Consider the following 25,763-nt stretch of genomic DNA (forward strand, 5'->3'; position numbering starts at 1 on the left):
CCCCCTTGGGCAGGCAAGCAGAAATGTGCACTAAGGGCCTGAGTCATCACGGATCGCAGACTGGTGTATACGTATGCTTTGCAGCGCGCATGCGTGAGTTAGCATTGTGATCGCTCTGTGATCATGCACGCAGAAAGCCATCGCAGAGTATGTGACGAGAGGTCAGTGTTTGGGGGTGGTGATGGGGGAGTGGTAGGAGAAATGCAGGCGTGCCTGTCCGTTCGAACGCCATTGCATGGGCGTGCATAAATTAGCCACTGCGACGGCATACGCAGCTTGTGTACTCACTGCGTGCTAGGAGGTTAGCAATTTCTGAGTAAGGTCAGACCTGTCTGTAATTCTGCGGGAGGGGCCAATGTTACTCAATGTTCCCGATGTATACGCAGGACTGCATGTATTACGGATATGATATAGCGGTAGTGGGCGTTTCTATGCTGGCTTTGTGACGGCTTTGCGATTGCATTCACTACCATATTTTCACAGCAGACTTGTGTGCATAACTGCAGCCGCCATCTGTAGTGAATCTGACCCTAAGTTGGAAGTTTGGTGCAAAGTAGGCCTTTAGATGGGTTTAGCCATTTTACGCAGCTAAACCCTGTCAATTTGGGCGCTATTTACATGGGCGCGTAGAAACAATTTAATATCGCACCACAATCTGCCATCACTTTAGACGGGAGTTAGGTTGCGATAAAACAATTGAATTGCCCCAAAGTATGAGAATACAATAACACAAAGGGGTCTAGTTACTAAGTAGTGTTAGGAGACAGAGTGAAAAGTGATAAGGTGCCAGCCAATCAGCTCCTAACTGCCATCTCACAGGCTGTGTTTGAAAAATGACAGTTGGGAGCCGATTGGCTGGCACCTTATCACTTTCCATTCTGTCTCCTAACACTGCTTAGTAACTAGACCCCTCAAACCCATAACTCCTGAAAGGATTGAAAATAAAATGAAAAGACTGTATGAAATATCAGCATAACAGAGAGCCATGGTTCCCAGCCACCTCAGGCTTCTGATGATTCTTTGATTCACTGATGATCAAGTATATTATGTAATGTTTGAGCCTTTTTAGTTTGGCGAATACTATTAGTACATACGTATAAAACATTGTTTTGTTTGTATTTAAAAAAAACTCTTATTAAAGATGAGGTCACTCAATGAAAATACTGTGAAACAAGAAAGCTATGCTAGCCAAACAAGAACTATTTATTTATATATAGCTCAATGCCTCCTCGTCCTCCCCCTTCAGCTGTCAGCAATTATTGCAGAGGAAAAGCAATTCATTGATTAAAAGAACTCAAATGTTACAAGAACAATTTTCAACAGTATTAGGAAAATGTTACGTTTAATTGGGCATGTTTTGTTTTTGGTTTTTTTCTTCCTTTTCACTGGAATGGTATCAACCACTCAGAATGTTAATGCAGAAATAGGACCCCCTTTTTTTTTTTTTTTTTTTAATACCAAAATATAAACCACAAATTAATTCCATACATTCTTTGTAAGAAACGAGAACAATGAATGCTAATGTTTTCCGTCTCAGTGTAACATGTGAATCTCATACAGAACCATCTCATTGCAGATGTAACTTCTCTTCCCCGCTGGATATTTGTTAATTTGTTGCAGGTCATACGAGGGTAGGTGTTAATGAGCAGGGGCAATTGCAACTCCAAAACTCTGTTACTGTGTAAAGGCCCCCATACATCTGTGACGGATCGTCGCGAGGTAGCGATGGGATCGGAAATGCCGATCCGCTGGTTGGAGATGCCAACGGCGGCCATCGATGTTCCGCGATCCGTCGCAGGATCGGTGAAGTTCTACATGTTAAATTTCACCAATCTGCCAATCACGATCATTTTTTGATTGTGATCTGCATATCTGTGCAATCCAACATGTTGGATTTCACCAACGCTGCGATGCCGGGTAGCAGGATCGCGGCGGTTCGTCTCTGATGTATGGGGGCCTTTAGATGGGGGCTTGTTAAACAGGATGGGAACCAGAGTTGTTTGGTCAGTGGTTCCATCACTGTTTGGGCATCTATGAATTCATATGTAGTTTATAGTCAGAAATATCCAACTATACATAAAATATGTAAATAGAATTTTGAAAGCAATTCTAAAACTTCACTTCCCTTATTCCACAAAATTAAGGTCCCATTGATCATTGGAATTAATAACTTACAGCAATCTTATGCTGCAACCGCCTGTCCATTGTCCTAGAAGAATGCCAATCACGCAACAACCATACCTTGAATGTAACCGTGGCCTTCGTGCAGTAGAAACCTATACAGATGATAGGATCTTTAGACAGCTTGGATTTTGGTCCTTGTGGTGCGTTTCCCTCTTCAGTCCCTGTGTAGCCATCTTCTCCCTCCTCATCGCTACTATAGGTCACAATGGCTGGAACATAAGACCAGGCCCAAGATACCCATCCTTGCTGGTCATCGTCATCTTGCGCAGAGTACGATTCCTGAGCTGGATACTGCATTCCGGCAACCAGCTCCTCTTCAGACCCTGCAGAACACACAATGTTGCTTTCAATATGTCATCCTGTTACAGGATCAGAATATAGTATTTATCTATAGTGTACTAGATAAATATTTGCGAAAATGATTGGTTGCTATGGGCAACGGCTCCTCTTTTCCTTTTCAGTAGCTTTAGTAAATCTATCCTTCAGTTTAATTTATTTTCAGATGAAGTTCTGCTAATCTATACATACTACTAAGGAAGGGGTAGAGGGCTAATGTTTATGATTTACCCCAAATATGGTGAATTCCACCTACATTTAAAATGCCAAACAGTTTCAGCTTCAGCCAATGGGCAGAGCGGCTTACACACAATCACTCATCAGATGCACTTGATTTTTATTTATACAAAACTTAAAATCGTTACAAAATATATATTAATAATTAGACTCTTGCTCGGTAAATACAATGCATTAAACCCACAAAACATGTATCCAAGGGAGTAGTGCACAATGCACATTTGTAACAGGTGAATAATAGAATAATAATCACATTTATCAGATACATGGTAAAAGAGCAGTGATAGGACGGAGTGAGTCAGGATAGGAACCAAAACATTTCCTAATTACGATAGTTACCCATGTCCTCTGTTTGACATGGCATTCTTTGCATCTAATTATTTATATTTCATGCAAGTATCAGTATCTAAATTATTAACAGCTCCATTTCTGCTTGTATCGGATTCTTCATTCATCTAGTGTAGTAATGCTGCATACACACGGTCAGATTTTGTTAAAGATATGAAGATGACGATTGTAAAAATCGTTCAATTGTTCATATCGTTGACAAATTGGGCATGTATCGACCAACGATGCACGTGCCCGCATGTCAGATAACGATATCTGACATCGACTGTGTTTACAGTAAGAATTGGACAATTTCATTCATTTTAAATAATGTCAGATATCGTTCATCATTGATAAAATCCTTCAAATAGTTGATTAAATCGTTCATTCGTTATCGTTCAACGAAATCGATGATCTGACAAATCTGACCGTGTGTATGCAGCATAAGGGGCAACCTGATACACTTCATATCGCTATCGAATAATATGGTCTTTTGCATTAATTTATTATTTGGTTAATTACCATTTCTATTGTCCCCAGACTTCTGAATGATCAATTCGGGGTAGAATAGGTTATTCATACTACTTAAATCCTTTTATTACAGACATCTGCAATTAATTGGATTGTAATTGGACATTGATGGATTGATTGGTTCCATTATCCTATTTAAAAGGGGTTCCTAAGGAGTACGTCACTATGATGTGATCAAGCTCTATCTGTTGCGAAACGTACGTCATCCTAGACACTAGAACGAGGTCAGCGGATGGAGCGGCCGGGCACCATCCTGTGAAGCAGCGTGTAGAGGACTCCCGCTGCTTTTTTCTGCTTCATCTGCACCCCGTCCTTGTATATACACACAGACTCCGGCATCAAGCAGCCACAGAGAATGAGTAGATATACAAGTGCCGGGTGACCAGTATCACACAGATACAGCTAAGTATCTTATAGCAAGATTGTTACACTGAGGCCACAGAGAATGAGTAGATATACAAGTGCCGGGTAACCAGTATTACACGGATACACTAAGTATCTTATAGCAAGATTGTTACACTGAGGCCACAGAGAATGAACAGCTATATAAGTGCCGGGTAACCAGTATTACACAGATACACTAAGTATCTTATAGCAAGATTGTTACACTGAGGCCACAGAGAATGAGTAGATATACAAGTGCCGGGTAACCAGTATTACACGGATATACACTAAGTATCTTATAGCAAGATCGTTACACTGAGGCCACAGAGAATGAACAGCTATATAAGTGCCAGGTGACCAGTATCACACGGATACACTAAGTATCTTATAGCAAGATTGTTACACTGAGGCCACAGAGAATGAACAGCTATATAAGTGCCGGGTAACCAGTATTACACAGATACACTAAGTATCTTATAGCAAGATTGTTACACTGAGGCCACAGAGAATGAGTAGATATACAAGTGCCGGGTAACCAGTATTACACGGATATACACTAAGTATCTTATAGCAAGATCGTTACACTGAGGCCACAGAGAATGAACAGCTATATAAGTGCCGGGTAACCAGTATTACACGGATATACACTAAGTATCTTATAGCAAGATTGTTACACTGAGGCCACAGAGAATGAGAAGATATACAAGTGCCGGGTAACCAGTATCACACAGATACACTAAGTATCTTATAGCAAGATTGTTACACTGAGGCCACAGAGAATGAGTAGCTATATAAGTGCCGGGTAACCAGTATTACACGGATACACTAAGTATCTTATAGCAAGATTGTTACACTGAGGCCACAGAGAATGAACAGCTATATAAGTGCCGGATACCAGTATTACACGGATACACTAAGTATCTTATAGCAAGATCGTTACACTGAGGCCACAGAGAATGAACAGCTATATAAGTGCCGGGTAAACAGTATTACACGGATATACACTAAGTATCTTATAGCAAGATCGTTACACTGAGGCCACAGAGAATGAACAGCTATATAAGTGCCGGGTAACCAGTATTACACGGATATACACTAAGTATCTTATAGCAAGATTGTTACACTGAGGCCACAGAGAATGAACAGCTATATAAGTGCCGGGTAACCAGTATTACACAGATACACTAAGTATCTTAAAGCAAGATTGTTACACTGAGGCCACAGAGAATGAACAGCTATATAAGTGTCGGATACCAGTATTACACGGATACACTAAGTATCTTATAGCAAGATTGTTACACTGAGGCCACAGAGAATGAACAGCTATATCAGTGCCGGGTAACCAGTATTACACGGATACACTAAATATCTTATAGCAAGATCGTTACACTGAGGCCACAGAGAATGAACAGCTATATAAGTGCCGGGTAACCAGTATTACACAGATACACTAAGTATCTTATAGCAAGATTGTTACACTGAGGCCACAGAGAATGAGTAGATATATAAGTGCCGGGTAACCAGTATTACACGGATATACACTAAGTATCTTATAGCAAGATTGTTACACTGAGGCCACAGAGAATGAACAGCTATATAAGTGCCGGGTAACCAGTATTACACGGATATACACGAAGTATCTTATAGCAAGATCGTTACACTGTTGCATGCTTTCTGTGCGGAATGTGCAATAGTGTTGCCATTTGAGACCCCTGTATTATTTTTTTACTGGAGGCGATGTCCGGAGCACATAACACTTGCTATTATGTATGGTATACTGGGTATAAAGTACATGTGATATAAATACAGTATAAGTATATTTGCATTTATAGCTCTCGTGAAACAATATGCAGATCTGCGTTAAGAGATCGTTGTATATACTAAACCTTGAATGATATATACTAGAGCTTGCTGTGTTATTCATAAATGGTATATATATATATATATATATATATATATATATATATATACTTATAACACTGATGAAAACAATTTTTTTACAATGTGGTCAATAATACTCTATATGATTAAAGGTGTTTTAAGCACACAATTAGCTTACATGTGATTGCACCTCTCTCACATATGCAACTGTTTGTGACTACTATTTGGGACATTAATATTTGTACTGTCTTAATTGTCATATGACATTCAGTTTCACACTGCACAAATATGTTGGTAATTATGAATTGAGCCGATTGACAATTACGCGTGAGACCACTGCTACTCATGTGTGGAGCAAGGTGCCTATTTATTCACGATTGCAGAGAATATGTGTGTTTAATTACATAACGAATGACTAGGGATTATGCACAGTTCATTGCTTATTATTTTTGAAGGTGTATGCATGATTCTATAGCGCATATATATATGTGTCTGCTGTTTAGATATCTGTAATAGACTATATATATGCCTCTATGGTGGTGATGAATTATGTGCGGAGTTGACATTCTGGTACATCCATATATCTGTTGATTATGGAGAAATATTCCACACATTAAAAATCAGGCGATGTAATATGTACTGAGTTGCATTGGGACTATGTAGAGATTACTGCTATTTAATCACTGAGCTGTGTGTACTAGTATCAAGCCAATTAGGCTAATATAACCATTGAAAATTCCTCCTTCCCATTCGCACTAACAGATTGATTCTGGGTATTTATTGCGTCATAACTGGGCTTAGATCCCAGATTACTGATTTTTGTCACATGTGATTTATGTGTTAAATGTGTATTATGTGTTTTTTTGTATCTGTATTATCTTGTATTTTATTAAGTAATCAATTAAAAGCTAATTTTTATTCATATTTTGGAATAGTTGCCAACTGCGATTTCTTGATCTCAGTGTGGTAGCATACACTGTATATTAGTCCTGTGCGATTTCCAAACTCCTCCTCCTTTTCTTTACACTTTAGGGATCTCACAGGGGTACCTCTAATGTGCACAAATGACACTCATTACTATTAACCTCAGTAAGAAGTTAAAATAATAAATGAAAAAAAAAAAAATGTATATATATATATATATATATATATCTATATCTATATACAACGATCTGTAATAATAAATCAGCATGTGTTTTAATGTAAGAGACAAGCGTTACCAGCTATACCAAACAAATACGAAAAGATGGAGGAAGCTAGCGGTGTAGATGAAATCTCAGAGGGCCACATGTGGCCCATTCCAGTTGTAGCACATGTGGCCTATAAAGCAAGCTCACTAATCCCTACTGCTTCACTTTGTTGTACACAACAAACTATTTCAATAAAGGATTGGTTCTCTGCCCCTGCAGTCATGGAAGGGTCATTCCATGTCACAGACAATGTAAGAATGGGAGTAAGGGCAAAGAGAAATGACTTTAAGGGAACGGTGGGGTATGAGGGGTGAGTACTTCCAGGACATGGACGATAATCTTGGTCATGTAATATGTTGTACTGTGTTGTGACCAGTGTATGATAAGGGGTATACTGTAGCTTGCCAACATTAGGCTGAGAAAAAGTGACAATTAGGGCCGAAATTTACTTATTCACCCTGTTGGTAAGTGGGATTGGGATATCACCTGAAAGCTACCTTTTAAAATTCTTCTGTAAGTAAACCAATTGGAAGTGAACTCCAATATTACGCCAACTGCGGTCCCCTCCTCTCTGTGGAAAGAGGCGTTTTAGCATACTCTTCTGTGACCTTCTGATATGGAAAAGCTGGGGTGTATATACTTCTCTCTGAGATACCCCTCAATAGTCTTGCTTTATAATGCACAGACGAGTATACTATTAACCTATAGCAGCCGATTCAATTGGCTGCAGGTATCATTGAGCATGCTGCAAAAATGTGCACACATACATTTTTCTATGGATGCAGGTTGGGAGGAACATATGCCCCATTTGCTTAAAACTCTACATTAGGAACAATGGCCCTCATTCAGAGCCGTACGCTCTGAGCAGAGCGCACGCTCTGAATGAGGGCCGGGCTCCATTTTCATGGAGCGTCCTCCTGGACGCTCGTATAGATGTGGGTCACCACCCACAGGCTATACGAGCGTGCTTTGTGATGGCCGCGATGGTCGAGACCATCGCGACCATCGAAATTGCGAGCCGGAGCCTGCGGTTGAGGTTTTCAACCGCAAGCTCCGGAGTGATTTTGGCTCTATCAGAGCCAAAATCACTCCCACTGACATCACTAGTGATGTCAGTGGGCCGGCTTCTGACGGGAGGCGCTCCCGTGGGAACGCCCCCGTCAGGGAGGCACGCCCCCGGCACGCCCACCAAAGGGGGCGTGCTGTCAATCAACATTGACAGCACGCCCCCTTTGATCGGACACAACGAGCGAAGGACTTTCCTTCGCTCGTCGCGTCTGGCGCATGCGCACGACGGAGCTCCCTCCGTCGTGCGCATGCTCAGTGCATAACATCGACCCACTTGCGAGCGGACAGCCGCTCGCGAGTGGGTCTGAATCAGGCCCAATGTGTCATAAAGAACTAGAAACTTGATTAACAAATATATTTTGTAATGGTTTTGTAATGAGAATTCATATATGTTAAGTGTTAAATGAGTTTTTAATGGAACAATGACTGGACAACAAGTAAATATGTCATGTAAGCAGGAAATAAATGTGTGCACACCCGCTCCAGTCACAAGTTACCGTGAAATGAAAAGTTCCATTCCGGCTTCTGAACAGTTCTTTCATTATAAAATTCTACATAACTGAAAACACAGACAAATCACACAGAAGGCCAGCGCTGGAAGAGACCCAAGACACCCACTGGGACATATATTATTCACTGTTTTAACTGGCAAGTTTTGAAAAGTTAAAATAAGACCTTTTGTCAACCACGGAAGAAAAAACTATGGATGTGAATAATATGTACAGATACTAGAACCTCACTACTGTAAGTGTTGAATTGGGATCAAGGTTATGTGCCTCTACAAAAGCCAGCCAAGACACCTCCCATAAATTGTGAAATTAAAAAAAATAAAAATTATATATATATATATATATACACATATATATATATATATATATATATATACATATATATAGATGTGAATGGCAAAAATATTCTCTGTTAAGCACTGTGGAATATGTGTGCACTATATAATAACTTAATAAATAAATAATTAAATATATATTGTGATAGAACCACTGGTGAAGTGCTAAATGGAGTGTACATTTGTCCAATGTTTCTGACTTATGTCTTTTAAACCCCTGGGAAAAGTCTGTGTTTGCTTGGTTGGCGTTTTGGCTGTTAAGTAAAGTAAAAGCCAGATAAAGGGTCCTGGGGTTGGTATGTGAGAGAGAAGGGAGGGCTCCATCCACAGGGCCATTTCAGGTGTTTGGGCCTTTCAGCCTCAAAGCAAGCTGATTAGTGATTACACCTGGAAGAGGCTCATATAAGCTATGTCAGGGTTTGGCTCAGGGTCTCACACCTGGGGATAGCAAGCAGGCAGGCAGGCTTGTTCAGAGATACTGTGTTATACTTATTGTGAGTACTGTGCATACGCCTATGGTTGTGGTGAGGGTAATAGGCCCTGCCACTTTTGAGAGTGGGAATCTGTTGTTTAGTTAGTGCCCAGACGGGCAAGGATTTATTCTTCTTACTTCTGTTTTTATAATATATAATAAATAATAAAAAAAAATATATATATATATATATATATATTTTCCTGTGGCATGTGGTTTACAATAAACTAAAAATCTTTGCTACTTTTTAACAAAAGAGACTACTAAAATCACACTACTTTACACTGTGCATGACTAATGTCACAGTTCCTTGAAGCATCCAGTCGTGATCACTTGTTCCTCTGGGGTGTCTCCAATTTTGAAATGGGGATGGATAGGTCAACCTGTAGCCAATTAGACCAACGGAATGCTCACAGTGGCAAGAGAGGAGTGCACTGATCCTGTGCAAGGCAGTGACCTGTCCACTAGTGTGACTGCGGGGAGGGCAGTGTCTGTGTAATGGGCTTGACTCAGAGATGTACGCAAACCCAATGGTTTGCATATATCTCCAATGGTGGGGGGACTGCGCATGAACCATTCTGAGCATGTGCAGAAAGGGTCCTGTATTGTTGCACGCAGTGACCCCAAGCCTCAGTATGACTCATATGCTGTGGCCGTTTGGGGGCAGGGGAAGGGGTGCTGCTGCCTGCGTTTCAAAAAAAAAAAAAAGGAACAGTGGCGGCACCATTTTCTTGGAGTGCTGAGTCCAATGTCTTCGTCTTCTGATGTAGATTTACTGGCCTCGCAAGCGGGCAGGAGGTGGCCATTATGAGTAAGCTTAGATGCAATGTTGATCCGATCCGTATTCTTCAGACGCAGGCATCAGATCTGAGATTCCGGCAGGAGGCGTCTTTGTCCTTTAGACGCCTCCTGCAGGCAATAGGATATTTTTGCAGAACAGCTGCGTCTTTGGATGCAAAAGCACACTACTCTAAGTCAGGCCCAATGATGTGCGGAGAATGGAGGCCAAATTGGAGGTCACAGACAGTTTGAGAATGAAAGAAGCAGGGTCCCCCAACAGCACAGAAGACCGAAGTAAGGCTGCGAGAAGATTGTGGTTTAAATGGCGATCCCAACTCTTATTTATAGAATCAACATAGCCATCCCAAGTCTCATACACAGAGAATGAAATGAACAAAGTAGATGCTGAAATACACCTCTTAGGGCTGACTATGCTTTAAAGATGATGTAATAAGCATCATGGGCATAAAACTTTGTAAACCTCCTGATTACAACCTTTGGGGGGATGGGCTCCTTTAGCCACTTTTTCGCAAAAACTGGCTTATCCTGTGAATTTACAATTGTTGCTCAATCCTATTAGCCGTGGTTTTCGAGGGTGCAAATTTTTACTTCATTTTGCGCAAATTAGTTTTCACCACCTTCCCGAGCAGGTGAAAAGTTGTGGAAAAATCCCTATTTCAAGGTAAAAATGGTTAAGAACCACTGGGACACCCCACTTAATGACTAATTAGCCAAAAAATATTTTTTAATTAGCTTAATTTGGCCAATAATGACATGTAATTTTGGGGGTAAAAATGTGCAAAGAGCAAGAAAATGGGTTAATTGATTTGGGACAGCTATATGGGGGTGCTATATGAAAGGGACAGGTGTATTTAAAATTGCAGGTTGGGTGTGAGATCAGTATTTTGAAGGATTTTTAAAGTCTTTAAATGACAATTTTTTTTTTATGCACCCCCAATTTCAAAATATTTATTTTGCAAAACAAAAACATTGGGTTCTATTATTTGACTGTTTTAGAAATATGCATAAAACATCCATTTGACACAATTTAAGAACCAAATACTTTTATTAGGGCCACTAAAACACTTATATTTTGTTATACTATATTGCTTTGCCTTTTTTTGACTTCCCCATTTTCACCTATACTTATCGCCGGTAAAACCAGGAAGAATTTTCACGCGGATGCCACATTGCGACTTTTGGAATTGAATTGCGAGAAAAACGGGAGCGCGCATAGACACGATAAGCGAAATTCACAAGCAAACGGTACGAAAAAAAACTTATCACACTATCAGAGGTAATTGAATTCCCCCCTTTGTCTTCATTCTATTCTCAATACAGACCAACATTTTTTGAACCACTATACTGTCTAGTAATCGTATATGATCAGACATCTGTCGGATACCAGGTCCCCTTGACCTGTAAAAGGTTATCTGATCAACTAGGTGAGAATTATATTGCACACAGGTGTCTGAACTGGTGTGATACAGACCTAATGTGACACAGTTCGCTTATATTATTCTCGACAGAAAATACGCTATAGTTTACACAGGAATAAAAAGCTATATAAAAAAAAAAACAGGTCACAGAATGCACAATATAGATTACACACATTATTTTTAAATTGTAACGTGCTGCACAGTGTGCAGACACTATATAAATAAATGTTAATAAGTAAAACATATATTGGTTCATGTTATTGCTGAACAAGAGCCAGAAAGTGCCGTTTTGGAAAAAGCAAAAATAACACAATTAAAGTTCGCCCATAAGAAAAGTATAAAGTTCTGCACATGTTAATGAGTGTAAATGTACGCAGATCAGGTTATATGGCGACTTTGATTAATGGGTGCACAAAAACCTATCACAATATTTTATCACAAAATAACATCATCCTGCTGTGCAAATCCATACTAAGTCCAGTATATAACATTATCATTTGTTTAGAAGGCGTCACAAAACTTTACAGCGCCTAAACCGCCTACGAACACAGAAGGCTGACAGAGCTAGGGCATATATGAGACAGAGAGTATGCCCTGCTTGGAAGCCCTCAATCTAGGGCAGGGGTTCTTAAACTTTTTGACGATTACAGAACCCCAATTTAATGCCCTAAAAATTTCCCCATACCCCCTAAACCAAACTGCAGAAATCATCATAACCAGTCCTAATAGGTACCAGGGTGACTTTACATGTATAGCTAGGAGCAGAACAGCTGAAAGCAAATCTTAAGGATTTTATCATATGTATTTACTGAAAAACAGCAAATGATAAGTAATAGTGAGATTAATTGATAAACATTTCAAGTGTCATTGTGCTTTTATTAATTTTGCTTTATAAATATTTTATTTTTATTTTAATTATTCGTTTATTTTTATTTATTTTTTTTCATTTTATATTAATTTCATTTATTTCCAAGTTTGATGCATTTTTCTATAACCCAATTCAGCGCTCGGTATTATCATTACTCTATGTACTAGTGAGATTTATGTTGTTGGTTTTGTGCGATCAAAACATGGAATTGAGGTATAATGACTGATAATGACACTCGCATGTCATCTGACACATCAACTCGAATGTCTCCACTTTGATTTCAGATGAAATAATGCACAGCAATTGTACTTTTCAAGGAGCAAAAGGGTAACACACCCACATCTCGTCTAATGCTGAAGGTAAGTGAACACCAGGCCACACGAATGCTGAAGGTAAGTGAACACCAGGCCACACGAATGCTGAAGGTAAGTGAACACCAGGCCACACGAATGCTGAAGGTAAGTGAACACCAGGCCACACGAATGCTGAAGGTAAATGAACACCAGGCCACACGAATGCTGAAGGTAAGTGAACACCAGGCCACACGAATTCTGAAGGTAAGTGAACGCCAGGACACACGAATGCTGAAGGTAAGTGAACGCCAGGCCACACGAATGCTGAAGGTAAGTGAACGCCAGGCCACACGAATGCTGAAGGTAAGTGAACACCAGGCCACACGAATGCTGAAGGTAAGTGAACGCCAGGCCACACGAATGCTGAAGGTAAGTGAACACCAGGCCACACGAATGCTGAAGGTAAGTGAACGCCAGGCCACACGAATGCTGAAGGTAAGTGAACACCAGGCCACACGAATGAAAGTCCTGTGTTAAGACTTGGAAAGCGAAGCAACAAAAACGTTCCCGCAAGACCGTTTGGCATGCTCTGCAGGGAACGGCTAGGATTTGCGGACTTCAGCGAGCACTTGCTTTCTACCGTTTGCCCTCCTGCGCAAGTGGACAATTTTTTCAAACCAGTTTACTCTGATTTACCAAAAATATTTTGTACATTTGTTCAGAGATCAATGTGTCATACCCCAGATAAGTAGCCCTGAACTAGGCAGAGGTCCACAAAGAAGATTTGGAATGTTACAACTGCATCTGTAAGCCCCTTGTCTTGTGTCATGATCTACTGTATGTAAGACCCCTGTGTACGATTTTACACTACACTGAACACAATTTATATGGCAGAGTTTAGCACCTCAACTAAGGGCAGTATTCAATTTAGAAGCGAAAAGTCCGTTTCGGCGATACTTTTCGCCGATGAGGTCATTTTCACCGTTTTCATGTATCCCCGTATCCAATTAGTCTGACTTTTCGCCGGTGTGAAAAGTCAATGCTGGCGAAAAAGTTTCGCCTATGAATAGGTGGCAAAAAAACCCTGCAGAATTGGGGTTTTGGGGTGCAGACTTCCCAAAACCACCCTGCACCCCTTGGACAGTTACCTAAAGTGAATCTGTTTCAAAACATTTTTAAAAAGTACCTTTGGACATCCCAAAAAAGTACTTTTGTTTTGGGGGCAAAAAAAATAAATAAATAAAGTTGGGGGACAAACTTAAAAACTAGCGAAATAGACTCCAGGGGGGGCCCAAAGCATGCCCCAGGTGTTTTTTTTAATGCAGGTGTTTGCGGCAGGTGGATTTTTTCACGTTTTTTAAAACTTCAAATTAGCAACTTCAAAATACACTCATACCCATTTTCATGTACCCTAAATTTTATGGGACTAATTATTTTGCCAAAAAAAACCCTCCCTAAATGCTATTCTTCACCACCTTCTTAAAAACACAAAACAGCACATATTAAGACCATTTAAAGACCCCACATACCTTTAGCAGGGCTATTCGGGGGTACCCATAGTGATTCCCCATGTCACTGCAACTTTTGGGAGGTGTCAGGCTGATTTCCCCAAAACTGACGGAACTTTTTGCCGAATTGAGTTTCGCCGGGTCCTGTTTTCACCGATTTGGAATTGAATACGGGGATAAGCCGGGACGAATGAGATACTTTTTTTGCACCCAAAACCAGCGATGACGGCGAAAGTCCGGCAACGGACTTTTCGCTCCAAAGTGAATACGGGCCTAATGCTGGCCATACACCTACACGACCAGCATAAGATCCGATTCATATACGATTTCCCTACGATTCCCCGGAGCTCCCTGGCAGTCCTGGCAACATGTATGTTTGTTTTTCTTAGCACAGGCTCCGTCGTAAGATCGATCCTGTGTCTCACAGGCTCATAAGGGAAACAGTCATTGAAATGACTTGAATTGCTGCACGATGGATCGCATGAACAAAATAAAACGGCACGATCTGCACACGATACGATGGAACATATGGGCTGCACATCTGATCATAAGATCCGATGATAGGAGCTGCGGGAGCGCGCATCAGATCTTATCTTACTAAAATAATTCACAATTTTCACAAGATCCATCTTAGGACTCGTAGAAAATCGGGCAATCGGCCCAAAAACGTGCAGGTGTATGGCCAGCTTAAGTCTGCTAACTTGTCCAACATCCCGTGGCTAAACCAATGCTTTTCAAAAAAGCAAATCTTGTCAGTGCATAGCTGACAGTCCTTTTCCTATGGGGCCGCCAAAGTTCAGGGGACTAGTTTATTGGTTTACATGTCGCTTCCAGCAAATTGTGCAAATCCACGGTTTCATTTTTTTGTGTCTTTTCTGCCATTTATATAACAAGGCGCTGTTTAGGTTAATTGTCCTAGGTTACAGCACATCTGTGCTCTGCATTACACACAATGTTACCCACAGAGCAACTGACTGTATGAAAACTTAGTTTAAAAAATACTAGACTTAAAATGAAAGTTGGTAAAAATTAATTATGTAAAACTTGCAGGGTTGCATCTTTGATCAAACGAGAGTTATGTAATGGTTAAAAGGGATTTAAGTATCTATGAAAGTTTTCATTTTCATACAGATCAAAATTTCCCATCAGGGAATCTGTGAAGTATAAGAAGTAAATTAGGCAACTGCCCTGAATACTTCAAATTAGACCGGTATGGTAACACCTAATTCTATTTGGGCTACTTAAGCTCGCAGTAAGTAAATGTAAAGAAATAAATAAAAAATGTGCAACCATTTTAAAGCTTAGAAGGCGGCACCTGAAGTATATCCAAGTGACTGCTCTGCAATTCAGAGAGCATCCTAGTGACGTCCGACCAATAAGGAGAGCATCTTAGTGACTGCCTTGCAATGCAAAGAGCATCCTTAGGACCACTGTGCAATACTGAGAACAACCGAGTGACTGCCATGCAATGCAAACAGCAACCTAAGGACAACTGTACAATACAGAGAACATCCTAGTGATTACCATGTGACAGACAGCATCAGTGACCATAGTGCAATACAGGGAGCATCCTAGTGAATGCTGTGCAATATATACTGGATCAAATCAAAACCAGTTTTCTGTCTGAATGGAGTTTCTCAGGTCTCCCTTGGTTCACAGACATACTGGTAGGCTAATACCCCTTTTCCACCTAAATTCCGGATCAGACCCGGAATTTTACCGGCGCCGACTCGGGATATTCCCGAGTCAGCGCCGCTCACACCGCAGTCTGGTCTGCATAGACCCGGCTTTTGCGGAGTGAAAGTGGTCGCTTGGAGATGACGTCATCTCCAAGCGCAACTGAAGCCGGACCAATCGGCCGGCTAGCAGCGCACTCCAGGTCATCGTGACCTGGAGTGCGCTGTTCTCACAGCAGGGTTTCACGGGCTACGCCCATGTTAAACACTGCTAGTTACCTGGGTTGGATTGCCGGGTCACTCGACCCGGCGATCCAACTCTCTCCCCTTTAACACCAGGGAGCTGCCCGGGTTAACCCTTCAAAAACCCGGGTTTTAGCTCCAGTGTAAAAGGGGTATAAGTGGCTTCTGATTAATGTTCTGCAGTTTATCTGTGGTTAAAAAAAAAATTAGACTGTAAGCTGCCAGAGACCAATACATTAAGTTCTCTGACCGTGCACCACATAAAAAAACGCTGGTGCTCTAAAAATAAAAGATATAACAGAAAAGTTGTGAGGAACTTGAGAGAACGAGCTTACCATCATCTCAAATATACAATAGAACAGTCACCATTTAAATAGTCACTCTGATGTAACCGATAAACGTTCTTACATACACTTTTTGTGCAATTTCATATTATCATTTCAGAATGAAGCGTAATAAAAGAAGTAGGTATAATCTGATACCTAATGACGGCACCTCCCTCTCCTTCATTGTACCAGTGTATGCAATCACATCAGTCTTCCACGCTGCAAGATTGACATCACCCCTGGCTAGCAAGGCAGCAAAGCACCTTAGGGGTGAGAGAGCAATTAATCTGTTCCTGCTAGTTGCTTCTGGATCAGAAAGAAATCAGTTCTGACAGACACATTATGAACCAAGTTTAGATCTTTAAAGGAAAGGTTATGGAGAGCACAGCTGCTCACAGAGTCTGAGGAGTGACCTCATTTGTGTGTAGAAAGACAACTTACTCACTGAGGTTTACTTAACCCTCTGTTGGCAGAGGTTCTGGCACATGTGCTGAACTCCTCGGGGGTCATCATGCGACTTTACTCTATGCACTAATTTTGGGGTGAATGCATAAACATTAAATACAATAGTTACAGCATGTATCAACCACTTTCCAATCTGTAAATATTGCAAAAATAAAACAAAAAATGAAACTAACTAAAAAAAAGTAAAAGAACCAGTGGATTTCCTGTTAGCAAATTTGAAATGTGCTATATATTTTTTTTTTATATATTTGTAGCACGATTGGTGCAATGGTTAGCATTACTGCCTCACAGCACTGAGGTTCTGGGTTTGATCCTCACCACGGCCATTACGGTTTGAAGTTTGTATATTCTCCCCGTGCTTGCGTGGGCTTCCTCACACACTCCTAAAATATACTGGTAGGTTAATTGGCTCCATACAAAAAAAAATTAACCCTCGTGTGTATGTGTGTGAGCATGTGGTAGAGAATATAGATTGTAAGCTCCACTGGGGCAGGAATTGATGTGAATGGCCAAATATCCTCTGCAAAAGTGTGCGCCATATAACTGGTAATATATATATATATATATATATATATATATATACATACATACATACATACATACATACATACACAACTGAAAGGTCTCAAGAATAATATGCTGAATTATTTAGCATAACAATAGTGATACTTTTTATGCATTTAACAGTCAAACCGCTTCATTAGCCTTTTAAAGCAAACAGATTGCATTAATTCCCCACACGACATTATATTAATGATAAAATAAAGACAAGTCCTCAATAGGCCTAATCGCAACTGTGCAGCCAACACAACCTTAGCAAGGAACATTTCTGGTGTAGGGACAAGAACAAGCTGTTGAACCTGTACTATGAACCAATCAAACATGTTTAGAATTCGGTGTAAAGCATTTTCTATGAATCTAACGATGCAAAGGTCTCAGAAACCTCTCTCCCTATCCCTCAAGAAAACACAATATAACATTGGAAAGTTCCTTTGTCATAACCACTGAAAGAGTTAACAATACAATTATGCCATGTGGGGAAGAGGTCTGCTTATAAAACAAGAGAGTCCAAACAACCTAAATGGACCAATTAAGGTGTAAGTTGTGCAGCTGTTTTATGTATATTTATATGCACATACACACATTTATCGTGCCTCCAAACAATTCAGGTAATATAAAGCCACACACAACGCCAGCGACGCGGTGCTGAACCTGGATAAACGCTGGGTGTCAGCTGTGCAGGTGAGAAAAGGACGTTGGGTTGGTGGTTTATTAAAATGTCTCCCTGATTTATAGTGTGTTTATGCATTGCACAAAACCGTATATATACGCCTGGGTGACACCATAGAGTGGGATGTCATTTTTGTTAGTGGAAATTATTTTTATTGATTTTACAGACCGAAAGAGAACAAACAAAGTCTGAACGTTAGTCACAATGGCATGGCACATGAATAAGTGACAGACAGTGGTAACATGTAAAAAGAATAATGCCAAGGAGAATGTTAACACGACAGTAACCGGCTATAAACAGGTCAAAACACAGTCATATATGTAAGATATATATTGATTTACTCCTTGTGTAGGGCCATAACTATAAGAAAGTAATCCCATTTGAAGTTAAAATGGGATAAAAGGAAATGGAAATATCTAAGGTCTGCCCGGGTGAATCTGGGCACATCAGATATATATATAGCCAATAATGTTAATAATAATAATAATGACATAAAATGTACAGCAAACAAACTGCCCCTTTCTTCTAAAGACCAAAATGCACAGGTAACACAACACACATGTAGCTCTAAACACCAGTATGTGCCAGCCAGGCTCCAATTGTAATTACTTTCAGAACAAGTTGCATTAAATGTTTAGAAAACCCGTTTTTATAAATTTTTGGCGGCATGATAATATGTGAATGGGTTCCTTTTATTCTGCATGATAGGCCATTAATTACATATGCCAAGGATAGCCTAAACTCTAAAAACATTTCATTCCCTGTACAAAAAAAATATATTTAAAAAAAAAAAAAAAAATAGTAGTCAAAGATGGTGATTATCATAGGATCAGTTCTTGTACTCGACAATCTGAGCCTAATAAGCCCATTTGGATCATATTAAAAATGCCAAGCATTTAACCTCTAAGAGAAGCATCTTAGTAGCGGAAGCACAGACACTGGGCGTGGGTGTAGAACTTATTGTGTCTGTTTCAACATAATTAAATATCAGCAAGTAAAAAAAAAAAAAAACACAAGCACAGGAAACAAAATATGTCATTAACATTATCAGACAGGGAAAGTAAAATATATGAAACAGCTGCTCCCCGGAATAACATATGTTAGAAGTCATGTCCTAGATTTTATGTAATTATTTTGCATGCATGATTTGTGATACAAATGTTTCTTGACATACCTACATAAATATGCGGGACCCAATGTGTTCCAGGTCCCCTGATTACATCTACAGGTGTACAGTACTATAAACTACATTGCTATAGAAGGTTTGACAGTTTCCAAAATAAAAAAAATAAATAAAAATTCTATATATTATATATATACACACACACACACACACGTATGTGAGTGTAGGGTGTACTCACTACAAACTGCTGATCAAATAAAGAAATGATGCTGCTTAAAATCTGGTGAGTGTACCCTGAACCCTCTGTCATGAATAGGGTATGCGGTTGTGTCTACAGTACATTTTGAACTGCACCCCAGTATTTGGATTTACTACGTGAGTGCGGACCCTTTATATGTATGTATGTATGTATGTATGTATGTATGTATATATATATATATATATATATATATAAATTCAAAGGGTACTGTCGCAGTGTATGACAGACCACAGCGCGTCACTCCAGGATATGTAAATAATGCCAATTTATTCAACGTTTCAAGGCCCTTGCGGCCCCGTCGTCAGGAAAAACAAACAATCACATACACACAGAAAACACTCACCTATATACCCCACCCGATCAAGAAGACAAGGACAAGCTGCTCCACAGTCGCGTTCGCGTGGCTGGAGGGCGCGGGTCGCCCAGTGTTGACATCACCCGACTCACCTCTACTATATATCCATAGGGACCCATTGGTTTCCACAAGGTTAAGGCACCGTTCGGTTGTTATTGACATTTACTGATATTTCCTTACCCGCTATTTGCAGAGGAGGGAGTTGGTTATTGTACATTGAGTCATTAATTATGGATTCTTCTCAACAATCAAGTTCTACATTTATGGACTTTACTAATCTCAATCTGCCAGTGGGAGAGACATTATGCTTTACTGATGTGGAGGCAGACAGTATTCTTTTTGCGGCTGATCTTACAGAGGATGAGGCCGCTATACAGATTGAGGATATCTATCACCAATTATTGAAACTCAGAAAGCGAGAAACGGATTATTTATTACATGGCACCACCCTTTCAGATTACTATCGTCAAAAATTGATACCTAGAGGTTTTAGAGTCCGCAACACACCTACTATAGGTAGAATGAGTCCTGAATTCTGTAGGAGGTGGGTGGCTGTGTTAAATAAATGCAGCTTAGACCTAATGCTACTTGTGATTGAAGAGTCGGGGAAGGAGTTGTTAAATGTAAGGAATAAAATTGAAGTGATTACAACATCACACGCCACCGCTTTGGCAGATCAATCTCACAGCGCCTGGTGGAATAAATTGAAAGCTCAATGTGATGTGTACAAAAAAGAGTTACTGAAATTTAAAAAGAATAAGCTGCAAATTGTACAGCAAGACTATGAGGACAAGCGGGTTTACCGCTGGCTAACAGGGCCTAGTGCCCCAGTGAGACCTAGACGCTCGCACAATCGCCCATCGTGGCGATCTAGATACGATCGCACCACAGCAGATCAACTATCCTCACGTAGTGACAGTGACTTTGCAGTTGAGGACTCTGATGAGTCATCACAGCCTCAGAGGGCCCCTTTAGGGATTCACACACGAGCAAAAGGATCAAAAAACTTAATAGTACCAGAAGAAGTGGTCAAAATGAAAGCATCTTCAAAAAGCATATTGAAGAAGAAAAATTAATCTTTAACCTTTCATCGAGACCCCTGTCCGTAGTGGAGCAATGGGTGTTAAACAAAGGATTATCTTTTATTCCAACGCATGCACACGACGAGTTTGACTGGCAGGTTGATCTACATCGGATGGGTCGCAATTTGTGCCTTAAAGAATTTTTCCAAAAATCAAACACCGCCAAGTCATCTAGATCCTTGGATTCTTTTCTATCATCATGTTCCAGGTCTAAATTTGACCCTCCTTCTGTAAATTCCTCGATCAAAACATTCTCAAGACTTATGAACGATTCGGTTCAATAGTATACACAAGCCACTACCTTCAGCCATTCTAATTTAACGAGAACTGAAATGGAGGCTTTACGGGCTCTAAGTCAAGATCGTTCAATCGTTATAAGGCCGGCAGACAAGGGTGGGGGTAGCGTACTACAGGATTTGCAACCGTATAAGAATGAACTCATCCGACAATTGGCTGATAAAACTACCTATATTAAACTAGGTAAGGATCCTACATGTGAATTTCACAAGGAGTTACAGATTGTTTTACAAAAAGCATTGGATGAGAAGCTGATTAATTCCAAGACTTTTCAAGCCGTTCAATGTATGAATCCCATCACTCCGATTATATATACCGTCCCCAAAATCCCTAAAAATCTCCGGCACCCACTCGGGCGCCCTATCATCTCAGCCCGTGGCTCTATGTATCAACCTGTATCACTGTTATTAGACTCTCTAATTCAGCCACATGTCATACAACAACCTACATTCCTGAAAGATACACCCACATTCTTGAACTTATTAAAAAAATGTCAAAAAATTGATCAGGATGTCTTATTGTGTGTACTAGATGTGCAGAGTCTATACACGTCAATTCCTCATGCAGCAGGCCTCATTGCCATGAAAATTTTTTTGGATAGTCTGGACTCACCACTGGGACTGGCTAAAGAGCTATTTATACAACTGTTGACCCTTACTCTATCTCGCAACTACTTCTTATTTGATGGGGAATTCTATCTCCAACAGTCTGGATGTGCGATGGGGTCGAATGTGGCCCCATCATATGCGAACATCTATATGTTCCAACAAGAACAGGAGCCATTTTTCCAGTCTGCTATTTGTAGTCAACACATCAAACGTTACACACGCTATATAGACAACATATTTATGCTGTGGGCTGGAGGTAGAGAGTTATTTGATTCATTAATGAGCACTATTAATAATTCTGCCTCTCCAATTAAATTCACGTATAGGCTGAGTGCCACAGAAATTGACTTTTTAGATGTGAAAATCACAATCTCTGAAGGTATCATCTGCACCTCTGTTTTTCAAAAGGATACGGATAGAAATACGCTCCTCACGGCAGGCAGCCATCATCCACCATCCCTCAAAAGGGGCTTACCATATTCCAAGATGTTAAGAACTGCTCGTATCACTAGCAATTGGGATGAGCTACCAGCATATTTGGATGAAGTAATACACAAATTCCGGACTCGAGGTTACCCTTTACAGCAGTTACTGTCAGCTAAGCAACGTGTTCTCACTCTCAATAGAGATGATTTATTATCCATTAAGTCTAAGAAAACTAAACAGGACCGCTTCCCGTGGGTAACCACTTTTTCCACTGCCAGCAGGGTGCTTCCCAAGGCAGCTAGAGCATTGTGGCCTATTATTGCTAGTGATCAGGACCTTACTAGCTTACTTAATACGCAGCCTATGATGTGTTACAGACGTGGAAAAAATCTTAGGGACTTGTTAGTCCATATGGATATTACTGAATATCATCCACAATCTGGGGTCACGTCATATAAAAAACCTGTATGTTATAAATGTCCATCCTGCGTCACATGCAGTTACACACGGGCAAGACCTTTAAAATCAGACACGTACTTACGTGTAGCTCTAAATTTGTTATATACTTAATTACTTGTCCTTGTGCTCTCTGCTATATTGGTATGACCTCTAGAACTTTTAAGGAACGCATGGCTCTCCATCGGTCTGCCATACGCTTGGCTTTAAACGGCAGAGATGTGGACCAACCGGTGGCAAAACACTTTAAAACAGCTGGACATCAATTATCTACACTGCGGTATAAAATCATTGACCACGTTCCGGAACTATCGAGGGGAGGTGATCGTATTGGAGCACTTATGAGAATGGAGGCGAGATGGATTTTGCGGATGAATACTACACAGCCTGGTGGCTTAAATGAACGTATAGCTTGGAATTCCTTCATTTAATCTTTACAACTTACTTTACTTATTTTATGATTTTTTTCACATGTGGGTCCTTAATTGGATCATTTACTTTTGTTTATAGTTTATTAGTTTTCTGATTATTCTGTATTCCTTTTTTTCATATATGTAGTAGCCTTAGTATTTCAGTTATGGATATGATTGTGGTGGTTTAACTTTTGATATGATTTGTTCTACTTTTTCATATATTTGTGCTTTATGTGTTTGTATATTCCCCTTCATTCTCTTTATTCACTTTTTTGTATTATATGCTAATTATGCCCTTTTTTAATTTTTTTCACTTTTAATAATTTTTTAGTGGGTCTCCGCATTTTTCTTATTTCTTTACAATGAGTCTATTAATTGTTTTTTACATATGTGATTTGCGTATGTCTCTTTAGCTTTCTTTGCTTTTTAGATTCTCCACAGCCGCAGGAGCGTTGTAGGTTGGCATAGCAATCTCTGGAGGTGAGATGGGGCATGCCATCCCCAGGACTACCCGTGCCCTTTGGTCACGCGATCGCGGCTTAGGGTTGCTGTGGCCATCGGCGCCAGCACCCAGCCGCAGTAGCGTCTTAGGTTGCCTTGGCAACCACCAGAGGTGAGTCGGGTGATGTCATCACTGGGCGACCCGCGCCCTCCAGTCACGCGAACGCGACTGTGGAGCAGCTTGTCCTTGTCTTCTTGATCGGGTGGGGTATATAGGTGAGTGTTTTCTGTGTGTATGTGATTGTTTGTTTTTCCTGACGACGGGGCCGCAAGGGCCTTGAAACGTTGAATAAATTGGCATTATTTACACATCCTGGAGTGACGCGCTGTGGTCTGTCGTACACTGCGACAGTACCCTTTGGATTTCCATTTACTTATTGTGCGAGCACCCAGGTACTTTTTTAAGCAGAGGAACATTGAGTGCCAAACCAAACTACTATATATATATATTATATATGTGTGTTTGTAACCTTTCAACATTCTATATATACACACTATATGGACAAAAGTATTCGGACGTATGACCATTACACGAACAGGGACTGTAATGACAATGTTTTCAAATACAAATACTTTAATATGGAGTTGGTCCCCCTTTTTGCAGCTATAACAGCTCCCACTCTTCTTGGAAGGCTTTCCACAAGATTTTGGAGTGTTTCTGTGGTAATTTGTGCCCATTAATTCTGTAGAGCATTTATGAGGTCAGGCACTGATGTTGGACGAGAAGGCCTGGCTCGCAATCTTGCAATCCAGTTCATCCCAAAGGTGCTCGATGGGGTTGAAGTCAGAGCTCTGTGTGGGTCAGTCAAGTTTTTCCACACCGAACTCCTCAAACCTGGTCTTTATAGTACTTGCTTTGTGCACTGGGGCACAGTCATGTTGGAATAGAAAAGGACCTTCCCCCAAACTGTTGCCACAAAGTTGAAAGCATAGCATTGTCCAAAATGTCTTGGTATGCTGAAGCATTAAGATTGCCCTTCACTGGAGATAAGGGGCCTAGCCCATACCCTGAAAAACAGCCTCATACCATTATCCCTCCTACACCAAACTTCACGGTTGGCACAAAGCAGTCAGGCAGATAAAGTTCTCCTGGCATCCTCCAAACCCAGACTCGCCCACCTGACTGCCAAACAGAGAAGCGTGATTCGTCACTCCACAGAACACGTTCCCACTGCTCTACAGTCCAGTGTAGATGTGCTTTACACCACTCCATCCAACGCTTGGCATTGGACTTGATGTGAGACTTGCATGCAGCTGCTAGGCCATGGAATCCCATTTCATTAAGCTCCTGTCGCACAGTTTTTGCGCTTACATTAATGACAGTGGAAATTTGGAACTCTTCAGCAGAGCGTTGGCGACTTTTACGCACCATGCGCCTTAGCAGTAGTTGACCACGCTCTGATTTTACGTGGTCTTCCGCGTCGTGGCAGAGTTGCTGTTATTCCTAAACGCTTCCACTTTCTAATAATATCACTTACAGTTGACAGTGGAATATCCAGCAGGGAACAAATTTGCGAAGGTGGCATCCTATCACAGTACCACGCTTGAAGTCACTGAGCTCTTCAAAACGAGCCTTTTTGTATGACAAATGTTTGCAAATGGAGACTGCCTGGCTAGGTGCTTGATTTTATACACCTGTGGCAACGGGTCTGAATAAAACACCTGAGTTCAATAACTAACAAGTGTGGTCCAATTCTTCTGTCCATATAGTGTATGTGTGTATATATATATTTGTGTTCACCGGTTCACGGTGATTCATAAGGAGGGCACTGGGCGCAATTATTTGTGTATAGCACGGGAGTGCCAGCTTCTTTTACATTATATATATATATATATATATATACATACATATACATATATATATATTATATATATACACACACACACAAATATATATTTTTTTATTTTTTATTCATTTATATAGCGCTTTTCGCCAGCAGGACTCAAGGTCGCTTTACAA

At 40.5% G+C, this 25,763-nt stretch overlaps 1 protein-coding gene across 6 annotated transcripts in view; it reads right to left on the bottom strand.

The window, feature by feature from the left end:
- The window catches only part of VPS13B (vacuolar protein sorting 13 homolog B), a 1,086,122-nt gene that overhangs the window by 949,485 nt on the left and 110,874 nt on the right, over nt 1–25,763 (bottom strand). For all 6 annotated transcript variants that reach the window (XR_015869381.1, XM_088442693.1, XM_088442694.1 and 3 more), the window contains exon 8: nt 2,242–2,507. Coding sequence is in view for 5 of the 6 variants with exons in the window: in XM_088442693.1 (XP_088298819.1) it covers nt 2,242–2,507 (266 nt within the window). In the remaining variant the exon portion in view is untranslated. The remainder of the gene's footprint in view (nt 1–2,241; nt 2,508–25,763) is intronic.

The sequence above is a fragment of the Taudactylus pleione genome, unplaced genomic scaffold, assembly GCF_031769625.1.
Source record: "Taudactylus pleione unplaced genomic scaffold, aTauple2 ptg000314l, whole genome shotgun sequence".
NCBI lineage: Eukaryota > Metazoa > Chordata > Amphibia > Anura > Myobatrachidae > Taudactylus > Taudactylus pleione.